General features: G+C 40.5%; 2 protein-coding genes across 7 annotated transcripts in view; one reads left to right on the plus strand and one right to left on the minus strand.

Moving 5' to 3' along the window:
- lhfpl3 (LHFPL tetraspan subfamily member 3) overlaps positions 1-14,316 on the plus strand; it is a 64,897-nt gene extending 50,581 nt beyond the window's left edge. Inside the window, exons 2-4 of the mRNA XM_067392218.1 lie at positions 9,158-9,388; positions 11,957-11,990; positions 14,229-14,316. Of these exons, the coding sequence (XP_067248319.1) occupies positions 9,158-9,388; positions 11,957-11,973 (248 nt within the window). The 3' untranslated portion in view covers positions 11,974-11,990; positions 14,229-14,316. The remainder of the gene's footprint in view (positions 1-9,157; positions 9,389-11,956; positions 11,991-14,228) is intronic.
- Positions 14,317-18,449: 4,133 nt separating this feature from the next.
- The window catches only part of kmt2e (lysine (K)-specific methyltransferase 2E), a 45,891-nt gene continuing 39,364 nt past the window's right edge, over positions 18,450-24,976 (minus strand). For all 6 annotated transcript variants that reach the window (XM_067392224.1, XM_067392223.1, XM_067392222.1 and 3 more), the window contains 9 exons: positions 24,596-24,895; positions 24,268-24,421; positions 23,953-24,179; positions 23,208-23,264; positions 22,648-23,112; positions 22,221-22,450; positions 21,951-22,033; positions 20,790-20,872; positions 18,450-20,683 (listed from right to left, as the gene is read on the minus strand). In XM_067392224.1, the coding sequence (XP_067248325.1) occupies positions 19,640-20,683; positions 20,790-20,872; positions 21,951-22,033; positions 22,221-22,450; positions 22,648-23,112; positions 23,208-23,264; positions 23,953-24,179; positions 24,268-24,421; positions 24,596-24,895 (2,643 nt within the window). In that variant the 3' untranslated portion in view covers positions 18,450-19,639. The remainder of the gene's footprint in view (positions 20,684-20,789; positions 20,873-21,950; positions 22,034-22,220; positions 22,451-22,647; positions 23,113-23,207; positions 23,265-23,952; positions 24,180-24,267; positions 24,422-24,595; positions 24,896-24,976) is intronic.

The following is a 24,976-nucleotide window of genomic DNA, read 5'->3' on the forward strand; positions in this document are numbered from 1 at the left end:
GAAAGAACGCAAGAGTCCATTTCTGCTGAAGGGAATATATATATATATATATATATATATATATATATATATATATATATGATGAAAACACACACAAATACAGTTTTACCGAATAATACGTCATCAGTAGTTTAATCACTTCTGTGATTTAGTACAATTGCGTTCATATCAGCAGCTGTAGCCTACTGGCGTACACATGAAGCGTAACCCAGACCACCTATTTGGGTATGGTTTGTGCAAGAGTTCACATCATCCAACTAACCAAATTCTGATGTCAAACAAGCACCAAACGTGCTAGTGTGAGTGTTTTTACTAGCTCGGTTCAAAAACCTAGTGAGCTGCTTTGCTATCTACTATTAGGCAGCTTCCTAACCGAAATGTAACTTCTTAAGTAACTTATTTGAAATGGTCTACACAGACAGCAACTTACAACTAATTCCAGTAGTTTGATGTTAGCATGTTGCTAAGCTAACAATGCAATGCTCTGATATAGGTTTTCAATCCTGGTCCCGGAAACCCACCGCTCTCCACATTTTTCTCTCTTATCTGACACACAGCTCAGTTTATGGAGCTCTTTCCTAACAAGCTGATGCTCTGAATCAGGTTTGTTAAATAAAGGAGACATACAAAATGGGTTTTCACTCTTGAAATTGTTAACCCTGGGTCATTCTAAATCCAGGTAAATGGAATGGCTATGCTTCATGTTTCACCAAGGGTTAACAGTTAATCCTGGGTATTCATAAACTGACGTTTCACATTGTACATTCCTAAACTCTGGGTTAACGTTCTCATTTGCAAACTTGCAGTGTTGTTGATTGGATAAACGTAGCATGCGACCTATCTCCATAGCTTTAGCATTGTGCTAGTGTTGTCAAAAGTACCAACTTCGGTACCTATCAGTACTGAAATTTTAAAAACGTGACGCTTTGAGCGCTGTTGAGCGCAAAAATCTCTGATTGGCCATTGTGTTGATGCGCTCATCAGATATGCCTGTGATTGGCTACAATGATCAACGCGTGGGAGCATTTGAAAGCACACGGAAGTGTTTGAATTTGAAAGCGTTTTGAAAGTGGGAGCGCGAGTGATTGAAAGCAGGCGTCTAACAGTGGACCGATCCGCGATAGACGCCTGCTTTCAAACGCTCCCGTGTGTATTTGTGTAAGCGCTTAGTGAAGAGATTAATTGATGACTATTTACAACGTTTTTACAGTGTTGATCATTGAAGCCTATCACAGACATATCCGATGAGCCGTGAAAACAACGGCCAATCAGAGATGTTTATGAATCCACTCAACAGCGCTCAAAGCGTCACTTTTTTAAAATTTCAGTACCGACTAGGTACCGAATTCGGTACTTTTGACAACACTACATTGCGCATCCTCATATTGCTGACTGTATTATCGAGTTTATACTAAATTACACAAATTGTTGTTTTCTGTCAGCATTTGACATTTTTCCTCTCAAACACCGAATTTACTGTTTATATACAAAGCGCAGTGTTTCTGGGACTGTCTAAGCATCTAGTCATAAAATTCTAACACCGAGTCGTTTCACACTGAACAAGTTTGGTACCTCAATGCGGGATTAACACCGCAAAAGTGGTGCTAACCCTGCTTCTTAATAACAAGTGTGAAAAGTTCCTTTACCCGGGGTTAAAAGCGGTGTTTAGAACGACAATAACCCAGGGTTAAGTGTAGTGTGAAAAGCCCTAAAATGTGCAGAGTGGTGGGTACCCAGGTCCATGATTGAAAAACACTACTCTAGTAAGCATAAAATGTGGTTTTACCCTAGTATTTGGCCAAAACGAAGTATTGGAAGGCAACATAATGTTGAGGAGCACTGCTATAGTGTCCTAAAATGTTGTCTAGTAAGGCAGCCCACTAGGTTCTAGAGAAAAGCTAGTGTCTCACTGCTGAAGCACAGAGTTTTACATTACCATGGATGCACTGGGGTGTTTTTTCCTGTCTCTCTCTATCTCTCTTTTTCTCTTTTACTTCTATTCTTTCCCACCATTCATCCCTTAGTGCAAAGAAAAACAACAAGCTGCCATTCTCAGGATGAAACACAAACCCTGAGGCTCTTTTCTATTCCTGCCTTGACAATACATTAAGCAGCAAACAACGGCAGCTTAGCGAGAAAGAGGCGAGGAGAGACATGAAGTCTTTCAACCTTGCATTATCTTCTCCTCTCTCCATCCATCTTGTCTCCTTCCCATATCGTCCTTAGTGTTTCTTTCTTCGCCTCCCATTGGCTGGGATGTAAACACATTTTCAAACAAATGCCAAGTCAAGGGATGTTGGGGAAAATTAGTTTGCGGATGCACCTTTCTTCTATCCTTCGCTACTAACTTAATTACTTACTAAATAGTTCACCCAACAATGACAATTCTGTCAATGTCCTCATGTCATTCCAAATGCAACCCATGCAACATTTTGATGAATGTTCATATTTACAGTGTCCAATCTTCTTTTTTTTCATACAATGAAAATGAATGGATACTGGGACTACCAAGCTCCAAAAATGACAGAAAACAATATATATGTATCTTAAAATTAGACCGTATGTTTCACCATCGTCAAGCCCTGGCCAACAGCCATCTCTGTAATGAGCTGAATGAAACACTCAAAACAGTTGAGTGTCAGCCCGTCCGGTGAACAAACAAATCTTTTCGGAGCTGGCGTGAAGACGAAGCGCACCAGACACTCCTTCATATCGAAGTGCGCTGGCTATCAAGGGGCCAAGTGTTAGCTTGTTTTATTGTACTGAAAGAAAAAATAAAGGAGTTCCTGAGACTGATCAACCAGAAAATGCTTGACGAAGTGACCAATGAATTTCTTTTTAGAACATCATTCCTTCAGTTTATACGAAACAAACAAGTGCATGCAGAGCGCGGATGCAAACAAACTGGAATGCAAGGAAATCGTTGACGCATTTGTGCGTAAAGTGAAAATCAGAAACTGATGAAACAGAATGTAAAACACTTTCTAATCACTTCTCAAACAGGATGAGGGAAACAGTCACATGGAACTGCTACAGGAAGAGCCACAATTCTCTTATGTTGATGAACATGTTGCCAAATGCACATGGATAACGAATCCAATCACCGCAAAGGAGGCTCTTGGATGTTAAGACAAATTCTCTTCTGAATGGGATCTTTACCAAACACGGGTCGGGTACAATTTTAAAGAATTTTTAATGTTACACTCTAGAAAATGCTGGGTTAAAAACAACCCAAGTTGGGTTGAAAATGGACAAATCCAGCGATTGGGTTGTTTTAACCCAGCGGTTGGGTTAAATGTTTGCCCAATCTGCTGGGTAGTTTTATTTAAACCAACTATTATTAAAAAAAAATGCTATATGGCTAGCTTAAAATGAACCTAAAATAGTTGGGAAATTAAAAACCAGATGCAATTAGAGACAACAATAATAGACAAAAGGTGAATGTTTATTAATAAGCTTTAATATTTTATTAATATAAATTTAATAGTTTAATAGTTTATTAATATAAATGTATTAACAAGCAATTTAATAAATGTTTATTGTTTAATAATTATTCATTGAACATTAATAAATGTTAATTTCCAACATACTTTGGGTTCATTTTAATTAAGCAATACAGTAATTTTTAAACAATAGTTGGTTTAAATAAAACTATCCAGCAGGTTGGGCAAACATTTAACCCTACCGCTGGGTTAAAACAACCCAATTGCTGGGTTTGTCCATTTTCAACCCAGCATTTTTTAGAGTGTAAAATAGGGGTCGCCTGGAAAAAGAGTTTGGGAACCACTGATATAGACTACTTTTATGGTATGTTTATGGTGATTTTGGAGCCCACTGCATGGAAAAGAACAGCGTGAACATTCTTCTAAACATCTCCTTTTGTGTTTTTCCCTCCAAAAAATGAAAGTCATAGCTAATCATGGTCTGAAGGGTTGCTAGAAATGCTATAGGCAGGTGAGATTTCATCAGAGTTGGAGCTAAACTCCGAAGGACTGAGGCTCTCCAGGACCGACGTTCGCAACTGTTCTATACCGAACATGGGTCGGATACAATTTCGAAGGATTTTGAATGCTAAAATAGGGGTCATCTGGAAAAAAGCCTGGGAACCACTAATATAGACTACATTTATGGTATGTTTTTTAATTTTTTATTTTTTTGTGCCCATTGCACGGAAAAGAGCAGTGTGAACATTCTTCAAAACATCTCCATCGAAGGGCTTCATCAATAAATCGTTGGCTGAGATTACAGGATAGCATGAAAAATAGATATGCAGAGAAGAGACTAAGGGCACAGTATCACAAATGTATCTTTCCTTACGGAAGCATGTTCTCTCACACGCAGAATCCTCCTATTTATAGCCGCTATCTACAAACGCATCTCGGATGTGACACTCTCAGCATCTGCATTCAGAACACTCTCACTGACCCAGATGCAGCATGAGTGCTCGCTGCCAGCAAAATCAAAGCCCTCACAATGCAACCGCAGTCTAATCTATTAGAAAAGAGCTAGCGATAGTACAGAACCACGAGGTTCCCTTCGCATAATCTATTCTACTGCATCTATTACATAAAAATAAGAGAAAATGGGATGAAAAAGACAACTTGTCTTTCGCAAGATGGTTGAGATAAGGACAGCTCATTATCAGAGCTCAGCTGTGTGTGTCTCTTCAATAACATTGAAAGGTTTAGCTGAAGAGCCACTCTTCATTAGTATATGTGTGTGGTGCAGTGCTGCAGGCTCTGGAGAGGATGTGTAATGAGAGAAAATGCTGATGTTTTCAATTATTTATAAGCATTTCCCACATAATGTGAATATGGGTCCATTAATATGGTCAGTTTTAAAGCAGTACACTCTGCAACCTTCCCTCCAGTGATGTCCCATATGATATTCTGTGCTGCCACTCAAAAACAAAAACTAGGGACCCACCCAAACTTGCACCATTGATTGAGCCAGAAATTGTTGGAAGGCATGGAAATAAACCATTTGGTTTCTTTTTCTATTTCCGCAGCATAGCCAGTGTAGTCCCGCTCACACTGAAATCTCATTAGTCCAAAATCATGCTCCACATATGTAGATTAAACATCTAATATGTTCTGACTGGTTGTGATAGTGTTGCGTCGTGCAGCATTTTCAATTTCAGTGTGCAAATTACTTGGAAACTTGCCATGCCGCACTTGTATAGGACACTGTTTAACAACCAAAAGAACAATCACAAATGCAGAAAGGCCGGTTACACGAGTGATAGCCTTAGTTGCGGTGCCATAAACAGCCCCAAGAAGAAACCTGTGAACCCTCTTAAAGTGACTGCAGTGAAAATAAGCTGTGGACGCAGGGATGCGGGTGATTGGCTCTGAGCTTTAATGTGATTACTATTAGTCTGCTGATGGCTATTAGTCTAATGATGATGAATGTCTTTTGAAGTTTTGCTTATTAGACGCATGAGCCAAGAGATTAAAGTGAGAGATCGAGGGACAGAGATATAGGATGCAGGAAAAGGCTTTTAGTGACTGTTCATGTCTATAGCTATTTTGTGAAACAGCAAACTGTGTGACAAAGAAAAATAGGGGATGTGTTAATCATGCCTGCTTCATTTGGCAGCATCCGAGCTTTTCTAACTCTGGCAATGCCACCTACTCGCACCTTAAGTTTCTTTTTTCCCCTTTTTTTTCCTGACTGCGCTAAAACATTTGGTTTGATTGCTTCAGCTGTCCTCCTCATTTGTAAGTCGCTTTGGATAAAAGTGTCTGCTAAATGATAAAATGTAAATGTTAAACTGTCTTCCATTCAACCAGTTATGCTGCTTTCAAGTCCTGCTGGAAAGTACCTACTTATGAGTTTGGACGTTGTAATTACTACATGATGTGCATTTAAGTGATTTTGGTTGGAATAAACAGTTGGCCAATTTCTCTGTTCAGTTTATTGCAGTGGCAGGAAGCTTTTTTTCACTAAAGCCACAAAATGAAGAGCAAAAGATGTAAATGATGCTTTGTCTATTTACCATTTTCTCAGTGCCATAGGAGATGATGGGAACAATAGTTTGGTCGAGGAACCCTGTAGCCTTATAAACTAGCTAAATGAGTCAAAATCCCAGGAATGCGATGATCTCTGGTGCTCTAGGAGTAGGATTGAAGACCCTGGGACAATCCTGGGTTTTTTCCTTGCCTATGGCCCCTGACATAGTCCATTGCCTCACATATTCACACACTAACTCATAATTTATTGTCTCCAGTTCACCTATTCTGCATGTTTTTGGATTGTGGGGGGAACTGGAGCACCCAGAGAAAATCCATGTCAACACACAAACTCCGAGACTTGAACAGGGGGCCCTCTTGATGTGACAGTAGCTGGGTTTCCATCCAAACGTGAAGGGAATCTTTTCAAAGTTTGCAGAAACCAAGAAAAATTAAAGCTGCAAGCAGTGATGAAAGGGCCCTCGCACCCATGCCACAGCCACCCAGTGGCTTTAGGAAAACAAAGCATGGTGGGCAATATGCAAGTATCTAAATATAGGAGGACTATGTCAGTCATTTGTATTTGCCACACTTCCTGCCACCAGCTGGTGGCTCTATGACTATAACTAAATTTTGGTATGTCGATGTCTTCAGGCCAGGGCAATTATCAAACGTGAAGTTTGAGGCAGATTGGACATTGTATGCTTGAGTTACAACAACTTCCTGTTTCATGGCGAACAGGGCCATCACGGACACGCCCTTTAGCGATAACTCTACTTCGCAATCTTCAGAATTTAACGTTGCAACAGCCTTTAGACTAGACTGAACAAATATGATGTTTATCTGATAAAATCTCTAGGGGGAGGACATTAAAGTATTAAAAGTAATTAAAGTAATCTGGAAATGGCAAAAACTGCAAAAAATTTACAGAGAAAATTCAAAATATCTCACTACCTGTTGGGTTTTTCAGATTTTGGAACCCGGGACTTTTTTGTAGGGATTGGGCTGTTACATGTGTCTACCGAATTTCTTGTATGTGAAACGTAGTGCGAAGGGCGCTTAATTGAAATTTTGTAGGTGGCGCTATCGAGCCACTTTGCCACACCTAATCCTGAAACCCATATCAGATGTAAATTTTCACCACTTCTGACTTGTGTGCAAAGTTTCATGAGTTTGAGCATGTCTAGGCCCTCAAAATTAATTTCAGAAATTTCAGAAGAATAATAATAGACAAAGCAATTACATTACATCCTCACACCATCGGTGCTAATATATATATATATATATATATATATATATATATATATATATATATATATATATATATATATATATATAAATAATAATATATATATATATATATATATATATATATATATATAAATAATATTTATACACACACACACAGATGCCTCATTAGCGTCCGTTTCAATAGCGGCCGCTATTAGGGCTGGGCGATATATTGCATGCGATTGTCACGCGCATTTCGTCAGTAAAGCCGGTTCCCTGATTACTGCTAAATCGCCATCACCTGCTTTCAAATGGAGCGGCATTTAATGGACAGAGCCGTAGATCACTGACAAGCTACGCAATATCGCGTTCATATCGCAGATGAATCGCCTTCGATAATGAATCCGATATTGCGCGGCTTGTCAGTGAACTACGGCTCTGTCAAGAACATGAAGACTTTTTTAAGTTCAAAATCATTATGGGTAATTACGACATGGCATGAACGCACCTAAAGCATTTTGTCGTGTAACTGAATAGAAGCCCTGATGACATTATAAATGATTCCTCTTGTGTAACGGATTGTACCTACAGAACACTATCAATGCATCAAAACTGGCACATGCAGCATTCTCCTATCTCAGCACAATGTCTTCAGGGATTTACCATGTCTAGGCCTTGTCTGATACTCCTGAAAGATGCGTTTTTCCATTCTCAATTCATCGGGGATGATGTAGGCGCCCACAGCTGCTGCTGTTCTGAGATCAGATCTATTGCTTGTCCGGTGAAATATGTAATAATGGGAGGGTAATGCAACTCATAAGCTGTCACAAACTGTAGCTAGACAAGTGTTTCCCAACACTGTTCCCAGCGGCACATCAGTCGAGAAGAGTTTGTACCGTTTGTAATGTACAAAAAAATCCATGTCCTAATTGAGAGTTGTACGTTTTGTTTTTGTCTCTTTGTTGTTGTTTATTTTATGATTTTGGATGTACAGCACTTTGGCCAACTTCTGTTGTGTGCTTTAGAAATAAACTTGACTTTTACAAATCAAACACACCTGATTCTATCCTTTGAAGCAGGACTTCCTGAACAATGGTGGACAAGGAATCAGACTCATTCTTTTGGGCAGACTATAAAATGGCTATACAAAAATACCTTGGATTTGCATTGAAGAAGGTACTTAAAGGGTTTGTTCACCCAAAAATGAAATTTCTGTCATTAATTACTCACCCTCATGCCGTTCCAAATCCACAAGACCTTCGTTCATCTTCGTTTTATCACGTCGACAATTTTAACAGTCTTTACTACTTCTCTGGACCTTGAATGTGGTAATTTTGATGATGGTAATGGTTGCTTTCTATGGGAGATTAAAAACCTCTCGGATTTCATCGAAAATATCTTAATTTTTGTTCCGAAGATGAACCAAGGTCTTTGGAACGACATGAGGGTGAGTAATTGATGACAGAACTTTCATTTTTGGGTGAAGTAACCCTTTAAGCCAAATCTAAGAGACCTTGAAGTCGATTCTTTTTACTTGGGCCATTAAGCAACCACCAGAACATCCAAACAAACAAGCATTATGGCTATGAGTTTTAAACTGGCAAGAATCACATTTCCTTCAGAAACATATCTATCAAGTTAGGTTTTGCAATTTTGTATGGTGTGCAAGTCTTGCAAAAATTACTCATAGCAGCCGTAAACAGTGAGCTTTGTGTGTATGTATGTGAATATAAATCGGGGGCTTGCCCGGTATAACCGGTACCTCTCTTCTCATTCATCTCATCTGTCAGCCATATCATAATTGAACAAACAAAACTGCCATGACTTCTTTCATCTGAGCTCATTTTGTTCCCCAGCTTACACTCTAGAAACGGCATCTATCATATCGCTTGAGTACAGAAATGGATTCTGCAGTTGATTAAATCCATAGAACTTATTTTACCTGGACATCTCACAATGCCTGCTTTCATTCTCAGGTACGTGTCTGGTGTTGGGCTGCATGATATATCCTGACGGCTGGGATGCTGATGAGGTGAAGAGGATGTGCGGAGAAGGGACGGACAAATACACCATCGGAGCATGCTCAGTGCGCTGGGCGTACATCCTGGCTATTATGGGCATCCTGGACGCCCTTATTCTCTCTTTCCTGGCCTTCGTTTTGGGCAACAGGCAGGATGGACTCATGTCCGAGGAGCTGCTGGGAGACAGTAAGATTAACATTATTTTGTCTTTGTGTTGTCTTACCATGGGAGAGATATTTGTTTGCATTTCAGAGTTATCTCTTGTCAAATTGAGTGACAATATGAGGTTATACACAATTCATAACTCCCAATTCAAAACAAATTTGGGACAGGATATGAAAAATTATTTTGCATTAAAATCCTGGAAAAACAAAGAAAATACCTTTGACGAAAAGGGGAGGAACAACGTTGGTTGCATTGGATAAATATCTGTATACATTCCTAAAAATAAAATTATTTCATCAATATCTGTGCTCAGTTTTTTTTTAGGAAAAGTTCATCTGCTAATTTTGTATACTTTTAAGAGTACACAAACATAGCCTCAAAGCTAAGAGACATGGGGTCAAAATTAAAGGGAAATTGCGTGGTAACATTGTGAATGTTACCAAATATGGTAACATGACATGAACTTCAATTGAAATACTAAAAAAAATAAAAGGGAAAATGAACCAGAAGTTTATAATCAAACTTTACTGTGTGAAAGAATGCAGAAACGGCTTAGCTAATTTTTGTGTATTATAGGGGCTGTTTACACAACACCGTTTTCAACTAAAAACGTTTTGGCCGTTCATTTACACAACAGTGGCGTTTTGGTGGGCTGAAAATGCAAACTTTTGAAAATTGGTTTCAAAGTATTTGAAAACGATACTAGCTGCGTCTCATTTCAGAGGCTGCATCCTCCAGAGGTCGCATTTGAAGGCTGCATACGTCATCAAGGATGTCCTATTTAAAGGGATAGTTCACCCAAAAATGAAAATTTGATGTTTATCTGCTTACCCCCAGGGCATCCAAGATGTAGGTGACTTTGTTTCTTCAGTAGAACACAAATGATGATTTTTAACTCCAACCGTTGCCGTCTGTCAGTCGTATAATGTGTGTCAATGGGAACTTCATCTATAAGAGTAAAAAAAAAACATGCACAGACAAATCCAAATTAAACCCTGCGGCTCGTGACAACACATTGATGTCCTTAGACACGAAACGATCAGTTTGTATGAGAAACTGAACAGTATTTATATCAATTTTTACCTCTAAATCCCACTATGTCCAAATGCGCTCAGCATCCGGTTAGTGAGGTCTGAACGTGCTCTGACAACGGAAGTGATGTCTCGATCTCATTGAAGCAAAGCGCAAGAGATCACTTCTGTCATCAGAGCGCGTTTATTGACCTCACTAACCGGATGTGCAGGGCAGTTGGACATAGTGGTGTATTAGAGGTAAAAATTGATATAAATATTGTTCGGTTTCTTGCACAAACCGATCGTTTCGTGTCTTAGGACATCAATGTGCCGTCACGAACCGCAGGGTTTAATTCGGATTTGTCTGTGCGTGTTTTTTTTTTGACACTCATAGATTTTGTTACTATTGACATGCATTATACGACTGACAGACCACAATGGCTGGAGTTAAAAATCATCATTTGTGTTCTACTGAAGAAACAAATTTCATTTTTGGGTGAACTATCCCTTTAAGAAAATTAACAGCAATAAAATTGACTGTTATTCCTTGTGAGGTGTAAAATACTATAATTTCCTTCTTTCTTTGCAATCTAACGGTTACTTTTCTTAACTGAGACCGCCTCGATGATGTATGCAGCCTTCTTGCACATGTGTATTACGTGTTTAGTGTATTATATGATTTAATTATAATCACAAAATGCATAATTTACATAAATTGAGAATTACAAACTGGATTCTCAATTTCTGCCCATAACTGATAACGTGCAGCTGTTGTGCTATTCGGTCCAATTCATTCATTACGAGACGGAGTCAGTCAGCCAAAGGCAATTGAGGGCAAACCAACCTGAGAAAATAAGACAGAGCGATGGTCATTAAAGAGAGAATCAAATGATAGGGCTATGAAAATGAATGAGATATGAAAAGAACGTGTAAGAAGAGGAAAAGAGCAAGCGAAGGAAAGATAGAAAGGTAGAATTTAGCATAGACTGGGGTTAATTGAAGCTTGGGGCTCTGGACCCAGCCATGAATTACTAATGACTGTTTACACAGCTTGCTGTCAGCCCGTCCATATTAATCACAGGCACAGCATCAGCTGGAACCCATGCTATGCTGAACATCACACCTGGAACAAAATGCTATTTATGGATATGGATTAAAAAAAGCTTAAAAGTAGTGGAAACCTGGTCCATAACACTTATATATATATATAAAATGGCAATGAGAGAACACTTATAGATGTGTTAAGGTTTTGTATGAAACCGACACCGCAAATGGTGATTAAGGATGTTTGTATAATGATGAATGAGCTATTTGCTTCTCCTTAATAATTCTGCAGAAACAGAATTTGTTATGGCATATTTTGTGATGGCAAATGATGGTGTTGGCGCCATCTAGTGGAAATTACTGGTTACATTGGCTATGTAAGAAAATTACAAACAAAAGGTCTATTTAATGTGCATTCAACTGTTACAGCAGTCTGTAGATTTTGTTTCTCCTACCTTTGGAAATTACTCTATCGATTTAAGTTGTGATTTTTGCTTTGATTTTGATGGACTTTTCTCTTTTTACTCAACAGAGAGTGGAAATGCATAGATGCCAGATACACTCAGGTGAGTGTTATTACTTTAAATACCCCATGAAATGGTTTGACGCAATATTATTTCCTTTGTTGAAACAGGAAGTTGTACTGGGACAAATTTTAATGTTTAGTTTTTGAAAATTTTGTCATTTACTCACCCTCATGTCCTTTCAAACCTGTATAACTTATTTTTTCTTCTTCTTTTATGCTTCACTTTTCTTTTTTTGTCAATAAAATGAAAGCCAAATGATGTTGTGGACCCTATTTAGTCTCACTGTATTAGAGCTGTCAAAAGTACAGACTTCAGTACCAGTCAGTGCTGAAATTTTAAAAATGGGACTCTTTCGGTGTGTTTCAATCAGTTCCCTAGCTCCCTGACATTTCTTGTAATGTTATTTAAAATACTTTATGATAAATACTTTGCTTGTTACATATACGTGCAACATTTCAGCTGTAAATAAATTATAAATGCTAGCTAGTTTATGTTTATTACCTGTCTAACAATGTATGTTTATGCTGAAATATAATTAAATAATGGTTTGTATTTTTAAACCTTGTGCGGTCTTCGGGGTCTTTTTGACCCGCAAATGATGTTTGCTCAAATTAAATTTTTTTTTTATCTTTGTCCAAATGGCATGAGACTTTGTACGGTGGTTAACACTTTTAAGATCTACAAATAAAAAAAAAAAAATGGAGTGATATCTTTTATTTGAAAGTGAACTAATCCTTTAAGATTCGTGCTTCACAACTTCCGTTAAGGGAGCATAGTGAGCATCTATGTTCCCTGGTTTCACAGTGTTCACAGTGCATTGTGGGACTTTTTAGGGAGCAAATGTTTCAGTGCCCGGGAAGGATTCTGCATTTGAGACAGCCCTTAAAATGGCCGACTCCCTGATCAGTGCCCTGATTACTGAACTAGGGAGCTGATTGAGACGCACCCTTTGAGCACTGTTGAGCGGATTCATAAACACCTCTGATTGGCCATCGTGTTCACACACTCATCAGATTTGTCTATGATTGACTACAGTGTTCAACACACGGGAGCGTTTGAAATCACTCGGAAGTGTTTGAATTTGAAAGCGAGAGCTCCCTTGTGTATCTGTGTAAGCGCTCTGTGAAGAGCGTCATTGATGACGTTTTTGAAGTGTTGATCATTGTAGCCAATCACAGACATATCCGATGAGTGCGTGAACACAATGGCCAATCAGAGGTGTTTCAAAAATCCACTCAATAGCGCTCAAAGTGTCAAATTTTTAAAATTTCAATACCGATGTTGTACAGAAGTTGGCAACACTACACTGTATAGTCAAAAATGGTTCCACAAAAGGAAAAAAGGAACGACGTGAGTGAGTAAATGACATAATTTTCACTTTTGGTGAACTCATTGGGTCTCATTCATGAAACACGAGCAGAACGAATTTTTGTGTAAATCGTGTGTAAAGTGGTTCTGGCGTAAATTTTCAGATTCATTAAAATGTTCGTATTTTCCAAATGTTAGTTGGTACGAAAGAAATCTACACCTGCTCCCAGCCACGCGTAAATAGTGCGTTTAACATCCGAACGTTTTGCTCATTAATAAGGCTGCATTTTAATTCACCTTAATAAGGTACATATTTACACAGCATTTTGAAAAAATAGTATATATAGTAATTACATACGTTTTTTCTTTTTACTTTTATTGTGAGAGCCATTAATAGCATCTGAAACGGAGCACTTTAATCAAATAATGAATTGATTTCAATAGGGCTGGGCAAACTAATGGCCCCTTAATTGTTATGGAAATTGTTTCCTATAAAATGGCCAAAATCCTGCGTTTGGTGTCATAATATGATGCCCATATATAGTTGTCAGTCTGATTTAATGGGCGGGATTAATGGTAATTGAGAATGAGTGTGCACGCGCGTCCCATTTACGACTGATTGGAACTCATAAACAAACAAACAAACAAAACACACACACACACACACACACACACACACACACACACACACACACACACACACACACACACACACACACACACACACACACACACACACACACACACACACACACACACACACACTTCACTATCACTTTTGACGTTTACAAAGTATTTGTGAATCAGGAGAAGAGTTTTCGGGAAGGTCTCTTTACGTGCAAATCACTCACATATTTACGAATGTTTCATGAATGAGACCCATTATGTTTAGCTTCCATGTGAACATTTCTCAAGTATAATAAAGTTTAAATGAATTAACAGTAAAACATCCCTTTCATCTGTTTTCAGGTGTTTCTGTCTCGTTTAAGGAAAATTTTATGTGAAATCACAATCCAGCTTTACCCATCATCCTGAGGGCAGGAAGCCTGACTGCAACGGTTTGAAAAACGTTAACGCGAAGGATGCAAACAGGGTGAATAGAGTTGGGAACTCGCTGCTTTTCTGTCCATATCCCTTCTTTTCACTTCACTCCCTGGAATTGCTTCTCAACAAATCCCTACCCTAGTTTGATTTACCGTGTTCTGTGCAACTAACATGATAGGGCAGCTAATGCACCATTTAGAAGCAAGTTTGACTTGGAATAATTATAATAATAATAATAATAAAAAAAGTTATTTATTTTACGTTGTGTGCTCTTCTTCAGGCCTGCATTACAATAATGTTAATATTTTGGGATTTAAGAATTACTGTAAAAACTGTTCTATTTGACTGGATTGGATTATAATGTATACTAATAGAGAAGGAAACGTTCACAGGCTTGAATTGTGGGATGTACACTCTCGTGCACAGAGCTGCAACACAGTCACTATCCTCCTGGACGGACAAAAAAAAAAAAAAAAAAAAAAAAAGGGACACTGAATCATGACCCCTTTTTCTCTGAGAGCCAGTCTACATGCAACAAGTGATCATTTATTGAGTTTGAAATGTACAATTATTTCACCGCAACGCTATCCAACATTGTTTAAAGGGGTATGTAAACAGAAGGTGAGAGTTCACTGTTAATATATTTAAATAAAATACGTGTCAAAATTAGGGGCAGACATCTCTGCCATTAGTAATTGTGCACAAGCCAAGTATATACAGAAGTAGGAGAGTGTTTTAAGTATTATGTATTGAGTGTATATGTTGAATTTCTGTATGTCTCTAATTCGATATTTACTTCTCGGCAGTGTTGGTGCTGTATAGTTATGTGTGCCATAATTATGATGTTCTCAGCTGGTACCGTTTTGTATTCTTGGTATAGTCATTCTGTCCCACCAAGATAAACGAACGCCAATCAAAAAAAGAAAATGTCATGAGAAAACCTGGAGGATGTGGTTTCAAAAAGCAAACACCCACAGGAAATGACTTCACTGTGTACCTAGTGCCACTCCCTCCCTTCTTGGACAGCTGAAGAGTTTGGATGATACTGGATGAAGTTCTGAAGGGTAAGAAAAGTGAAAGAAAAAAAAATGTTTCACTTTATTTATTGGGTGTCTGTCTTGTCGGATGTTGTATGTAGAAAATGATGTAAATACACCATTAAAATGTATTAGTTATAAAAGTTCATTAAAGACAATTCACCCACATTAACGAATAAAGATTTTACCTCTGCAGACTAAAGTCAAGACAGTGTTGCTAAAGACATTTCATTCTGAGCATTGTTGTAAAGCGCAAGCAGTCACATTTATCTTATTTTTGTCACATTATATCTCAGGTCCAGTCCTGCTCCTGTAGAGTTTAGCTCCAATTGTAACTGAACACACGTGGACCAGATAATCAAGGTCTTCGGGATTACTAGATACCTCCAGGCAAGTGCGTTTTTGGCTTCCTTCAGGAGCAGGGTTGGACACCCCTGGCAGGGCAGGTGCTCAAGCGAAAAAAAGGGCGCCCCTTTCATAATTACATAAAAATGAAGTTAGTTGCATACTGTAGATCACTTACATAAATATGTCCTTGGCATCATGCTGGAATCACCATTTATTACCATTATTATTTAGATGTATTTACACCATCTTGAATTTTGAGGGCATTTCCGACCCTGCACAATATTATTTTACACCAACCCCATACTCGCTTGCTTGTTGTTGGGCTTAAAGGGTTAGTTCACCCAAAAATGACAATAATGTCATTTATTACTCACCCTCATGTCGTTCTACACCCGTAAGGCCTTCGTTGATCTTCAGAACACAAATTAAGATATTTTGGTTGAAATCCGATGGCTCCGTGAAGCCTCCATAGACAGCAATGACATTTCCTCTCAAGATCCATAAAGGTACTAAAAACATATTTAAATCAGTTCATGCGAGTACAGTGGTTCAATATTAATATTATAAAGAGACGAGAATATTTTTGGAGCGCCAAAAAACAAACAAAATAACGACTTATTTAGTGATGGTCGATTTCAAAACACTGCTTCAGGAAGATTTTGAGCATAAATGATTCAGTGTATCGAATCTGCTGTTCGGAGCGCCAAAGTCACGTGATTTCAGCCGTTGGCAGATGGACATGCGATTCGAATCATGATTCAATACACTGATTCATAACGCTCCAAAGCTTCCTGAAGCAGTGTTTTGAAATCGGCCATCACTAAATAAGTCGTTATTTTTTTTTTTTTTTTGGCGCTCCAAAAATATTCTCGTCACTTTATAATATTAATATTGAACCACTGTACTCACATGAACTGATTTAAATATGTTTTTAGTACATTAATGGATGTTGAGAGAGGAAATTTGATAACTCCACATGGAGGCCTCATGGAGCCATCGGATTTCAACAAAAATATCTTAATTTGTGTTCCGAAGATTAACGAAGGTCTTACAGGTGTGGAACGGCATGAGGGTGAGTAATAAATGACAGAATTTTCATTTTTGGGTGAACTAACCCTTTAATGGAGGGATCTTAAGTTAAGCTGGCTCCATGAAGATATTTTAATTGTGGTTTAATTTGACAGCAGTGACAAACAACACCAAAGCTTAGGGTAAAAACTGTCATCACCTGGCTGCTGCGTTGCCAAGTCTGTGGTTTTCCCACGCAATTAGGCTACTTTCATGCTGTTGTCATGGATTGTTTTTTTAGTCTGCGGATTGAAGGAACAATATGTTCAGACTGAATGCAATGACAGTATGTTCTACCTGCCCGTCAGTGTATGTATTTGCATGATTTGCATACCTCCGGCACCCTGCTCGTGCAGACGTCACGTCATCGCCGCGTTCCATGAGGCTATGCAGAGTTGTAAACAAAGTCGAGCGCCGCAAACAAAAGCAGCCGCCTTTTACAATTCCTCCTGAACTAAAACTTGCCATAATTACCATAATCAAGTGATGGAAAACCCATGACATTCTACTCTGAGCGGTTCATGTCTTCAAAAAACGTATATAAATCTGATCTTCAGTTCCCGCAATATATGCAGATTTATTGGGAGTTCGCGTCACCGCAAGCAACAAATATGAGCTGCATTTTATTGATCATCAGCTAATTTCAAAATCAAAGCATAGGAGTAGGAGAGAGCACGGCAACAGCAGTGATAAGATCAATCTCAGCTATCCGAGCAGAGAAAAAGCATGAAGTGACCAGGCGTAAACAGGCCCTTAAAGGACTAGTCTACTTTCAAATAAAAGTTCCCTGATAATTTACTCACCCCCATGTCATCCAAGATGTCCATGTCCATCTTCAGTCGAAAAGAAATGAAGGTTTTTGATGAAAACATTCCAGGTTTATTCTCCTTATAGTGGACTTCAATTGCCCCCCAAACAGTTAAAGGTCAAAATGACAGTTTCAGTGCAGCTTCAAAGGGCGATACCAGACGAGGAATAAGAGTCTTATCTAGCGAAACGTTCGTTCATTTTCTAGAAAAATAAAAAGTTATATACATTTTAACCATAGACGCTCATCTTGAACTAGCTCTCTTCTTCTCTATTAGAATTAGAAGTGTATTACTGCCCTCCACAGGTCAAAGTTTGAACTAATTATTATATACTTGCACTAGCATATTGTACATGACAATTTAGTTCAAACTTTGACCTGAATTCTATAAATATAAATAATTCTGAATGGACTATATTTAGCATAGAAAGCAAACCAAAAAAAATCTCTAGCACCCCCGTAGAATATATATATATATATATATATATATATATATATATGCAAAAGTAAGCAGTAAAGGATGCCATGCACTTAGCGGCCTTTAGATGTGGGGGGCATTTGCATTTGCAGTTTGATGACGTGAATTTGCAATCATTCATGTGACTGAAGGTTGTTTTTAGGCTAGTTGTCATGTCTTTAAATTTGTCATTATTAATTTTACCTAAATAAAAATACCTGAGGGACCCCCTTAAGTGTATTTTTTACTTGTTATGGGGGTTACCTTTAGAAAAGTCCTGGCAACAGCAGACTGATCTTCAAACCTTCATTGCAGCATCTTCTCACCCCGAGACCTTCATGGTGAAAGGAAAACTCCCATTAGGGACATATAAACATCAGAAACGCCCCCTTTCCCACCCCAGTAAAACACAAGACGATTTAGTTGGTATAAAACTGTCATTACAGTGATTTATTATAATGAACCATGAAAATAGCCAACCAGTGCTGTGTCTGTGAGCCTCTGTCCTTCACACACACATACACTCACACACAAACAGTAAAAAAAAATAAACCAGAGAGGAAGAAATAAAAATAGTGCTACAGTCACAGAAACATTCAGCGTTTTTGTCAAGAGCGCTTGTATTTACAACCATATTCCAAAATGGGGATGGGAGCGAATTATACAAGCATAGAAAAGAAAAGAAGCAAATATTTACAACTGTTTCTGGAGAAAGCTGGAGTAACCACCTATACATTAAATTACACTTTCTACAAATAACCATTGATATTCAAAAATAAACCGCTTACCCCTACAGGAAGGACCTCTCTTTCTAAAGCTGCCACAGAGAACAGCACGCATCTGTCTGCGCCTTATTTGCCTTCCGCCTCCCGCGTGCAGTTCAAATACGCACACGGATGCGGGCGGCATGCAAGCATACACGCTCCCTTCCGCTTAAAAAACAGACACTCGTGCACACAGACTCACTCATTCACACAAGTGCAGTCTCCTGGGCAGTGAAGCGGCCTATCGGAAAGGTCTCCTCTGAATTTCTGCAGCGGTGCACAGATATTTTTGTTACATGGAGGAATAAAAAAAATAATAATTCTGTATTTTTTCTCTATACAAAACCTTTTTGCTATATAATGAGCCACTAGATAAAACAAATAACTGATAAGTGAAAAAACAGTGAGAGACAGGAAAAGTAGGGAAAGGTAAGGAGGAAACTGGAATGTCCCATTGCATTGCATTGCACTGGGAGGATAGAGGAAGGATCCAACAGGAAGAGACCAGAAAAGGCGATTAAAATGAATAAAAACATTAAAAGTAAAAAAGACGTCTGGAAAAGACAGGATGGCAGTACAAGGTTATGGGAAGGAGAGAGGTGTGGGGGATTCTGGGTAAGTGATGAGCACCAGGGTTCATTAACCATCATCTTTTACACAAAGTCTACTTTTACAGTTCTGCATTTCTTGTTTTCTTTTTAAAATGTACCCTTTTCCCCCAACCGGTTTTCATTATCCTTTGTGAAAAGGTACATAGAAAATATTTACAGTGGTGCTGTGTTGCCTATGTTACACAATGTAGCTCCGCCCCTCTCTGAGCAAGTTTGTCTAGGGGCGGGGTTAATTGGGTGTGGTCAGTGCCATCCTGTGCCCAAGTAGCCGGTGCTGTGGAAGGGGGCGGATGAAGGTGTAGGTCCTCTGTTACCGCCAGCGATCTGCGAGACACTCGAATTGGGCGGGGTCTGTGTGGGAGGAGTTTGTTGAGGAGGTGGTGGAGGTGGAGGGGGTAATACAGTTTGTTGATAGGTGGAAGGGGTTACTGAGGGGTTGGCTGGTGCAGACTGGTGAAGTAGAGTGGTTTGAAAGCCACCAATGTTCTGGAAAGGATGCGGTGCGTTACTGGATGGAGCAGGGGGAGGGGGTGGAAGGGGCGGGTGTGGTCCTTGTTTGATTGACAGGAGCGTGCCACTATTAGGTGGAGGCTGCTGGGAACTCTGTCCCTGAGGAGGTGGAGGAGGAGGTGGCGGTGGGGCGGAGGTCAGGAGGAGTTGATGCTGCTGCATCGAAGGAGGTTGTAGATTGACATGCAGCAAGGTGGGGCCAGGCTGCGGGTGGGGAGGGGGAGGAGGGGGCGGTGGGGGAGGGGCAGCACTGCTTTGGTAATGCAATGCATGATGGGGCTGCAGGAGAGGTTGGGAACCGGGAGGAAAGGGTGAGGCCACAGTAGGCTTGAACGCAGGAAAAGGTGCAGCAGCAGCTGTAGGCTGAGCAGGGAAGTAGGGAGCGGAGGTGGGTGGAGCTGGGGGAGGAGGGGGTGGTGGAGGTGGGGCATTTTGGGGGTTATACTGAGGGAAAGTGGCCGGGCCAGATGTAGCCTGGGGTTGAGGCTGGCTCTGAGGCTGAGCTGTCAGGAACGTTCGCTGACCACGGTAAGGTGAACCTTGGGGTTGCGCTTTGGGAGAGTGCATGAGCGAAGGTCCAGCGTAGTGACTCTGTGAGGTGCTGGAGGGCCCGCAGTGGAGCTTGCTGGGCGTCAGAGCGGCTGGTTTGGAGCTCGGAGTCTTGGTGCTGGACTGCTGGACGGACAGTGCCTGAGGCTGAGCAGGACCACGAGGCTGTGCTTCACCATCTTCCTCCTTGGATGGGCGAGACACAGTCTGGGGTGCTGGAGAACAAGGCTGTAAATTAAAAAAAAAAAAAAGGTTTATGTTAACATGAAATTGCTGGTTGAGAAATCTCATGCTGCCAAGATGGATTGTTGCATTGAGAGAAGCAAACTCTTACTGCATGTGTCGACGGGCTCTTGCAGCTCTTGGGAGAAGGACATTCCTTCACCTGGGGGTCACCACCCTCTGACTCCCCACTGTCTGAAAACAAGACAAAGTAGGTATTTTAATTCAAAGAAAGACTACAGAAGATCTTACACCTTTTATTCAATGCATTTCCATGATTTCTCTCATTTGGGATAACTAAGCGGTGTCAAATCTTGCTCCTGGAGGGACACGTTCTTACAGAGTTTAGCTCCAACCTGCTCCAGCAGACCTGCCTGGAAATGTATTGCAATCCTGAAGACATTGATTATCTGTTTCAGTGTTTAATTAGGGTTGGAGGTTGTCTTCCAGAAGCAGGATTAGACAGCCCCTGGAATTATTATAGGACACACCAAGGATCTCCAACCCTTTTCCTGGAAAGCTACCATCCTGCAGACCTCAATCCCAATCAAACACATCTGAACCAGCTAATCACAGTGTTCAGGGTCACTTGAAAATTATGCCTCGTTTCCACCGAACGGTATGGTGCAGTACAGTTCAGTACGCTACGCGATTTTTGCCATTTCCATTGTCAGAAGTCGTACTGTACCACTTTTTTGGGACCCTTCCATTTGGGTACCTAGAACAGTAGTCCGGTACTAAAGGGTGGAGTTAGACTCACTGCCGAAGGTTGATTGGTTGACAGAGAATCGTCACTTGCGCATGCTACAAGGGGAATGACAACAAGCCATTTTTTAATACAGCTGAAACACAATACTGTTTCTTTTTGTGATAAACAGCCACATGCCGAGAAGCAAGAACGAGATCTGCTGTATATCCTCCATTGTTGTTTACTGTGTTGCTTTTTTCTTTGTGCGAGAATGACATTGATTGCTACTTTCCAGCATACACTACACCTATCAAGTAAGGTTACTGTTGGTGGTTGAAACACAAGCCGGATCAGAGTTTACCATCCCGAATCGTACTGAACTGTACTGTCCTGTACCGCTCGGTGGAAACGAGGCATTATAGGCAGATGTGTTAGTTTTATTACCAACTATAGTACCAATATATAATATAGTACAAACTCCTGGATTTAAACAATTGAAAAAAACATCCAGAGATACGACTATGAGTTATCCAAGCCTGAAAATCAAAATCCAACATTCTCTGATATTTCCAGGGTTGTTCTTACCTGCATCCTTGCGATGGTCACTCAACAACAAGGCCCTGTGGTAGCCTCGCTCTCTGGCCTGCTCTACTGATGTGGAAGATGTCCTGTAAATTAAATGTTATAATTCTTAATTGCATGGTTTGCTACAGGGCTGGATTGGCAAAAAAAGAGTTCGATAAGCAGAATCGAATGGTTAAAATTCAAACTATACCCAACCCTAGTTAAAGGAAGTTTATGCTAATGCAGGCTAAGAGCTCATCCTTAAGGAATGAAAATTCTTTAGGGACGTACCACTGGCCATCTCCGTCTCTCTCCCCCTGAGTTTGAGCATCTGGCTCCTCGCTAGGCTGAGGGGTCTTGGGGGTTGGTGTTGCTGCGAGAGCAGGTGGCTCAAAGACCATTTCCACAGCTACAGGGAAAACATCTACTGGTGGTGCCGTAGAAACAGGGGATCCACATTCTCCCTTGGAGCCACTTCGCCGTGCCTCACGTTGACGTTTCCTGTACTCCAGGAGAGAGACCTAACAACACATGAGGATGGTTACAGTAAATTAATAACTTAAATAAATGGCATACATGATATTCTAACAAATAAATTTGACTTTTTCAGTCGTTTCTTCAAAAGAAATTACCGGATAAGGAATTTGGAGAAAAAAACAAACAAACAAAGAAACAATTATTTTACATTTATGCATCTGGCAAATGCTTTAACACGGACCTTTTTCTTCTGTGGGTTCTTTGCAGCGCCTCCCTCGCCTGTGCCATCCCCACTCAATGAGCGGGTAAAGGTCACGCCACTTGCTTCCTCATTGCAGGGATAGAAAGGTGCCGCTTCACTGAAGGGGCCAGCAGAGGTTGAATCTGGCCTGTACGCTCCCATCTCCAAGGTGTGAGAAGGGGTAAGGTCTCTCAGATTAGAGTTCACTGGGGAAAACGAGAGGCCACCTCGATCTGGACTCTTCATCCAAGGAGGGTAAGAGGAGGCTGGCGTCTCAGGTGCAGAGGCAGCTTCTGAACCACCACCATCAACCTCCATGCCTTCATCTACTACAGCATCCTGGGGCTCAGCGTGGGAGGGCTGAGGACTCAAAGACCCCAACGATTTTGTAGACTCCTGTGGAGCCGTATCAGAGCCTGCATTTCTCACGCTGGGAGATGCCAACAGCGAAGGAGGTCGCTCGACCTTACAAAAGAAAACAAGATGTGTTAGATGTGGTGATGATAAATGCAGCAAAACACCTCTGTAGCAGATACAGGATATTTAAATAGGGAACTCACATCTTGTGTACTGGGCCTCCGGCTACCATCTGGAGAACTGTCCATAGATGACTCGCTCTGAAGATTTAGAGATTTCTTGATCATTTTGTTGCCTTTCACCAAAATAATGCCTCAAATCAACTGGTCAGAAGTGACCAATCATTTTATTACCATTGCCACTGGTAATAACTGTGCCCACTTGGCCAATAGCAAAAGTGTTAGTGCCCTCTTTTGTCAGTTCAATAAACTATTAACAAATTTTGTCATTGCATAATCTATAAGGTTTCTGTTTTCAATATTTTGGTGATCATCTTCAGTAAATATTGGGCAAAACATTTCTACTACTTCTTGCTCACAATTACTAGATTAGTTTTATTTTTGGCTTTTTGCCTCTTTTTTTTTTGGATAGAACAGTGTAGAGAAGACAGGAAGCAATGGGAGGAGAGAGGGGAACAGGATCAGAAAAGGACCTCAAACTGGGACTAGGAACTTGGGTTTGCTCGAAGCGCTATTGTGCTATATGCCAGAGCACTGTCCACAAGGCTATGGCTCAGACTACATTAGGTTTTAAATGCTTAAGAACCATTTTACAGAGATTACACAAACAGCAATTTCTATTAATTAAATATTTTAAGTTCAAATTATAGAAAATGATTTTCATTCTATAAAACTACCATCAAGATTTTATTGTTATTGAAATTTCAGGCATATCTACAGCAACAACACTGGCTACTGAAAGTCAACAACTTTGCAGATGTGGTCTTACCTCTTGTGGCAGAGGGTGGTTAGGAATCTGTAAGGGTGTTGAGGGCTCAGTACTGGGTTCCTCTGGTCGTGGTCGAGGAGGCGTGGCTAGCAGCAGGGGTGTGCCTGGTGCTTCTGTTGACTCTGTTCGGGTTGGGGTGGCACAAGGAGAACCATATGGGGTTGAAGTCTCCGACATACAGGGATCGAGCGAACATAAGCGTCTTTTCTTCAACGGGGTAGGCAACTCTGCAAGCATTTGGACAGAGAAAGACAAGCTTTAGACAAGCTTGAAGAAAAAAAAAAATTGCAGTTGGACAAGGACTACAAGACTCACCTGGTAGTGAGCAACTGCCGTTGAGGGGTAGAGGGCTGTAGGACTCGCCATTTATAGAGGGGCTGAGAGGGCTCTCGCTAGGCATCAGAAGAGAAGGGCGCCCTCCACCTGGGCTGGTGGAACCCTCCTCTTCTAAAGCTTGCTTTAGCCAACGCTGCAAAAAAATGTGGAGTTAGACCAGAAACTAATAGGCATGAATAGAAACACTTGAATGTAAATAAGTGTCAGAGCTGAAATGGGATTTTTTCCATTTAGTATTATCCACCAGAAGACTTTTGCATCTTTCGAGAGGCAAAAATCATGACATCTCTGAATGCAGCAATTTTACCTTCTTGCAGGAGCCAGTGGTAGGTGGTGTTTCGGGCATTTCTCTCGAGCGTCGCCGTCCAGTAGGCACTCCAGGAGTGCTGGGGCTGCGGTTGGCTAGAAAAGGAGAGGAGAAGCGGACGTAGTGTTTGGGCGTGCTGTAGACGTGTGAGCTGCAGGCCATGCCCGGTAAAGAGTTCAGCTGTGTGGCCAAGACCTCAGGATCACTACTGATCCGCAACGGCCTCTCAGGCGGAGGTTCCGGGGTCCTCGAAGGTCCCCGCTCCTGTTTGTCAACACCCATCCACTCGCTAACTAAGTGCTGTTGGGACAGAGAATATGCAGTTGTAAAACTCTTAACAAACAGCTGTGACATGCTTTTTGTGGAAGCTACTGGTGAGGA

The sequence above is a fragment of the Chanodichthys erythropterus genome, chromosome 8 (genome assembly GCF_024489055.1).
Source record: "Chanodichthys erythropterus isolate Z2021 chromosome 8, ASM2448905v1, whole genome shotgun sequence".
In the NCBI taxonomy this organism is placed as follows: Eukaryota; Metazoa; Chordata; class Actinopteri; order Cypriniformes; family Xenocyprididae; genus Chanodichthys; species Chanodichthys erythropterus.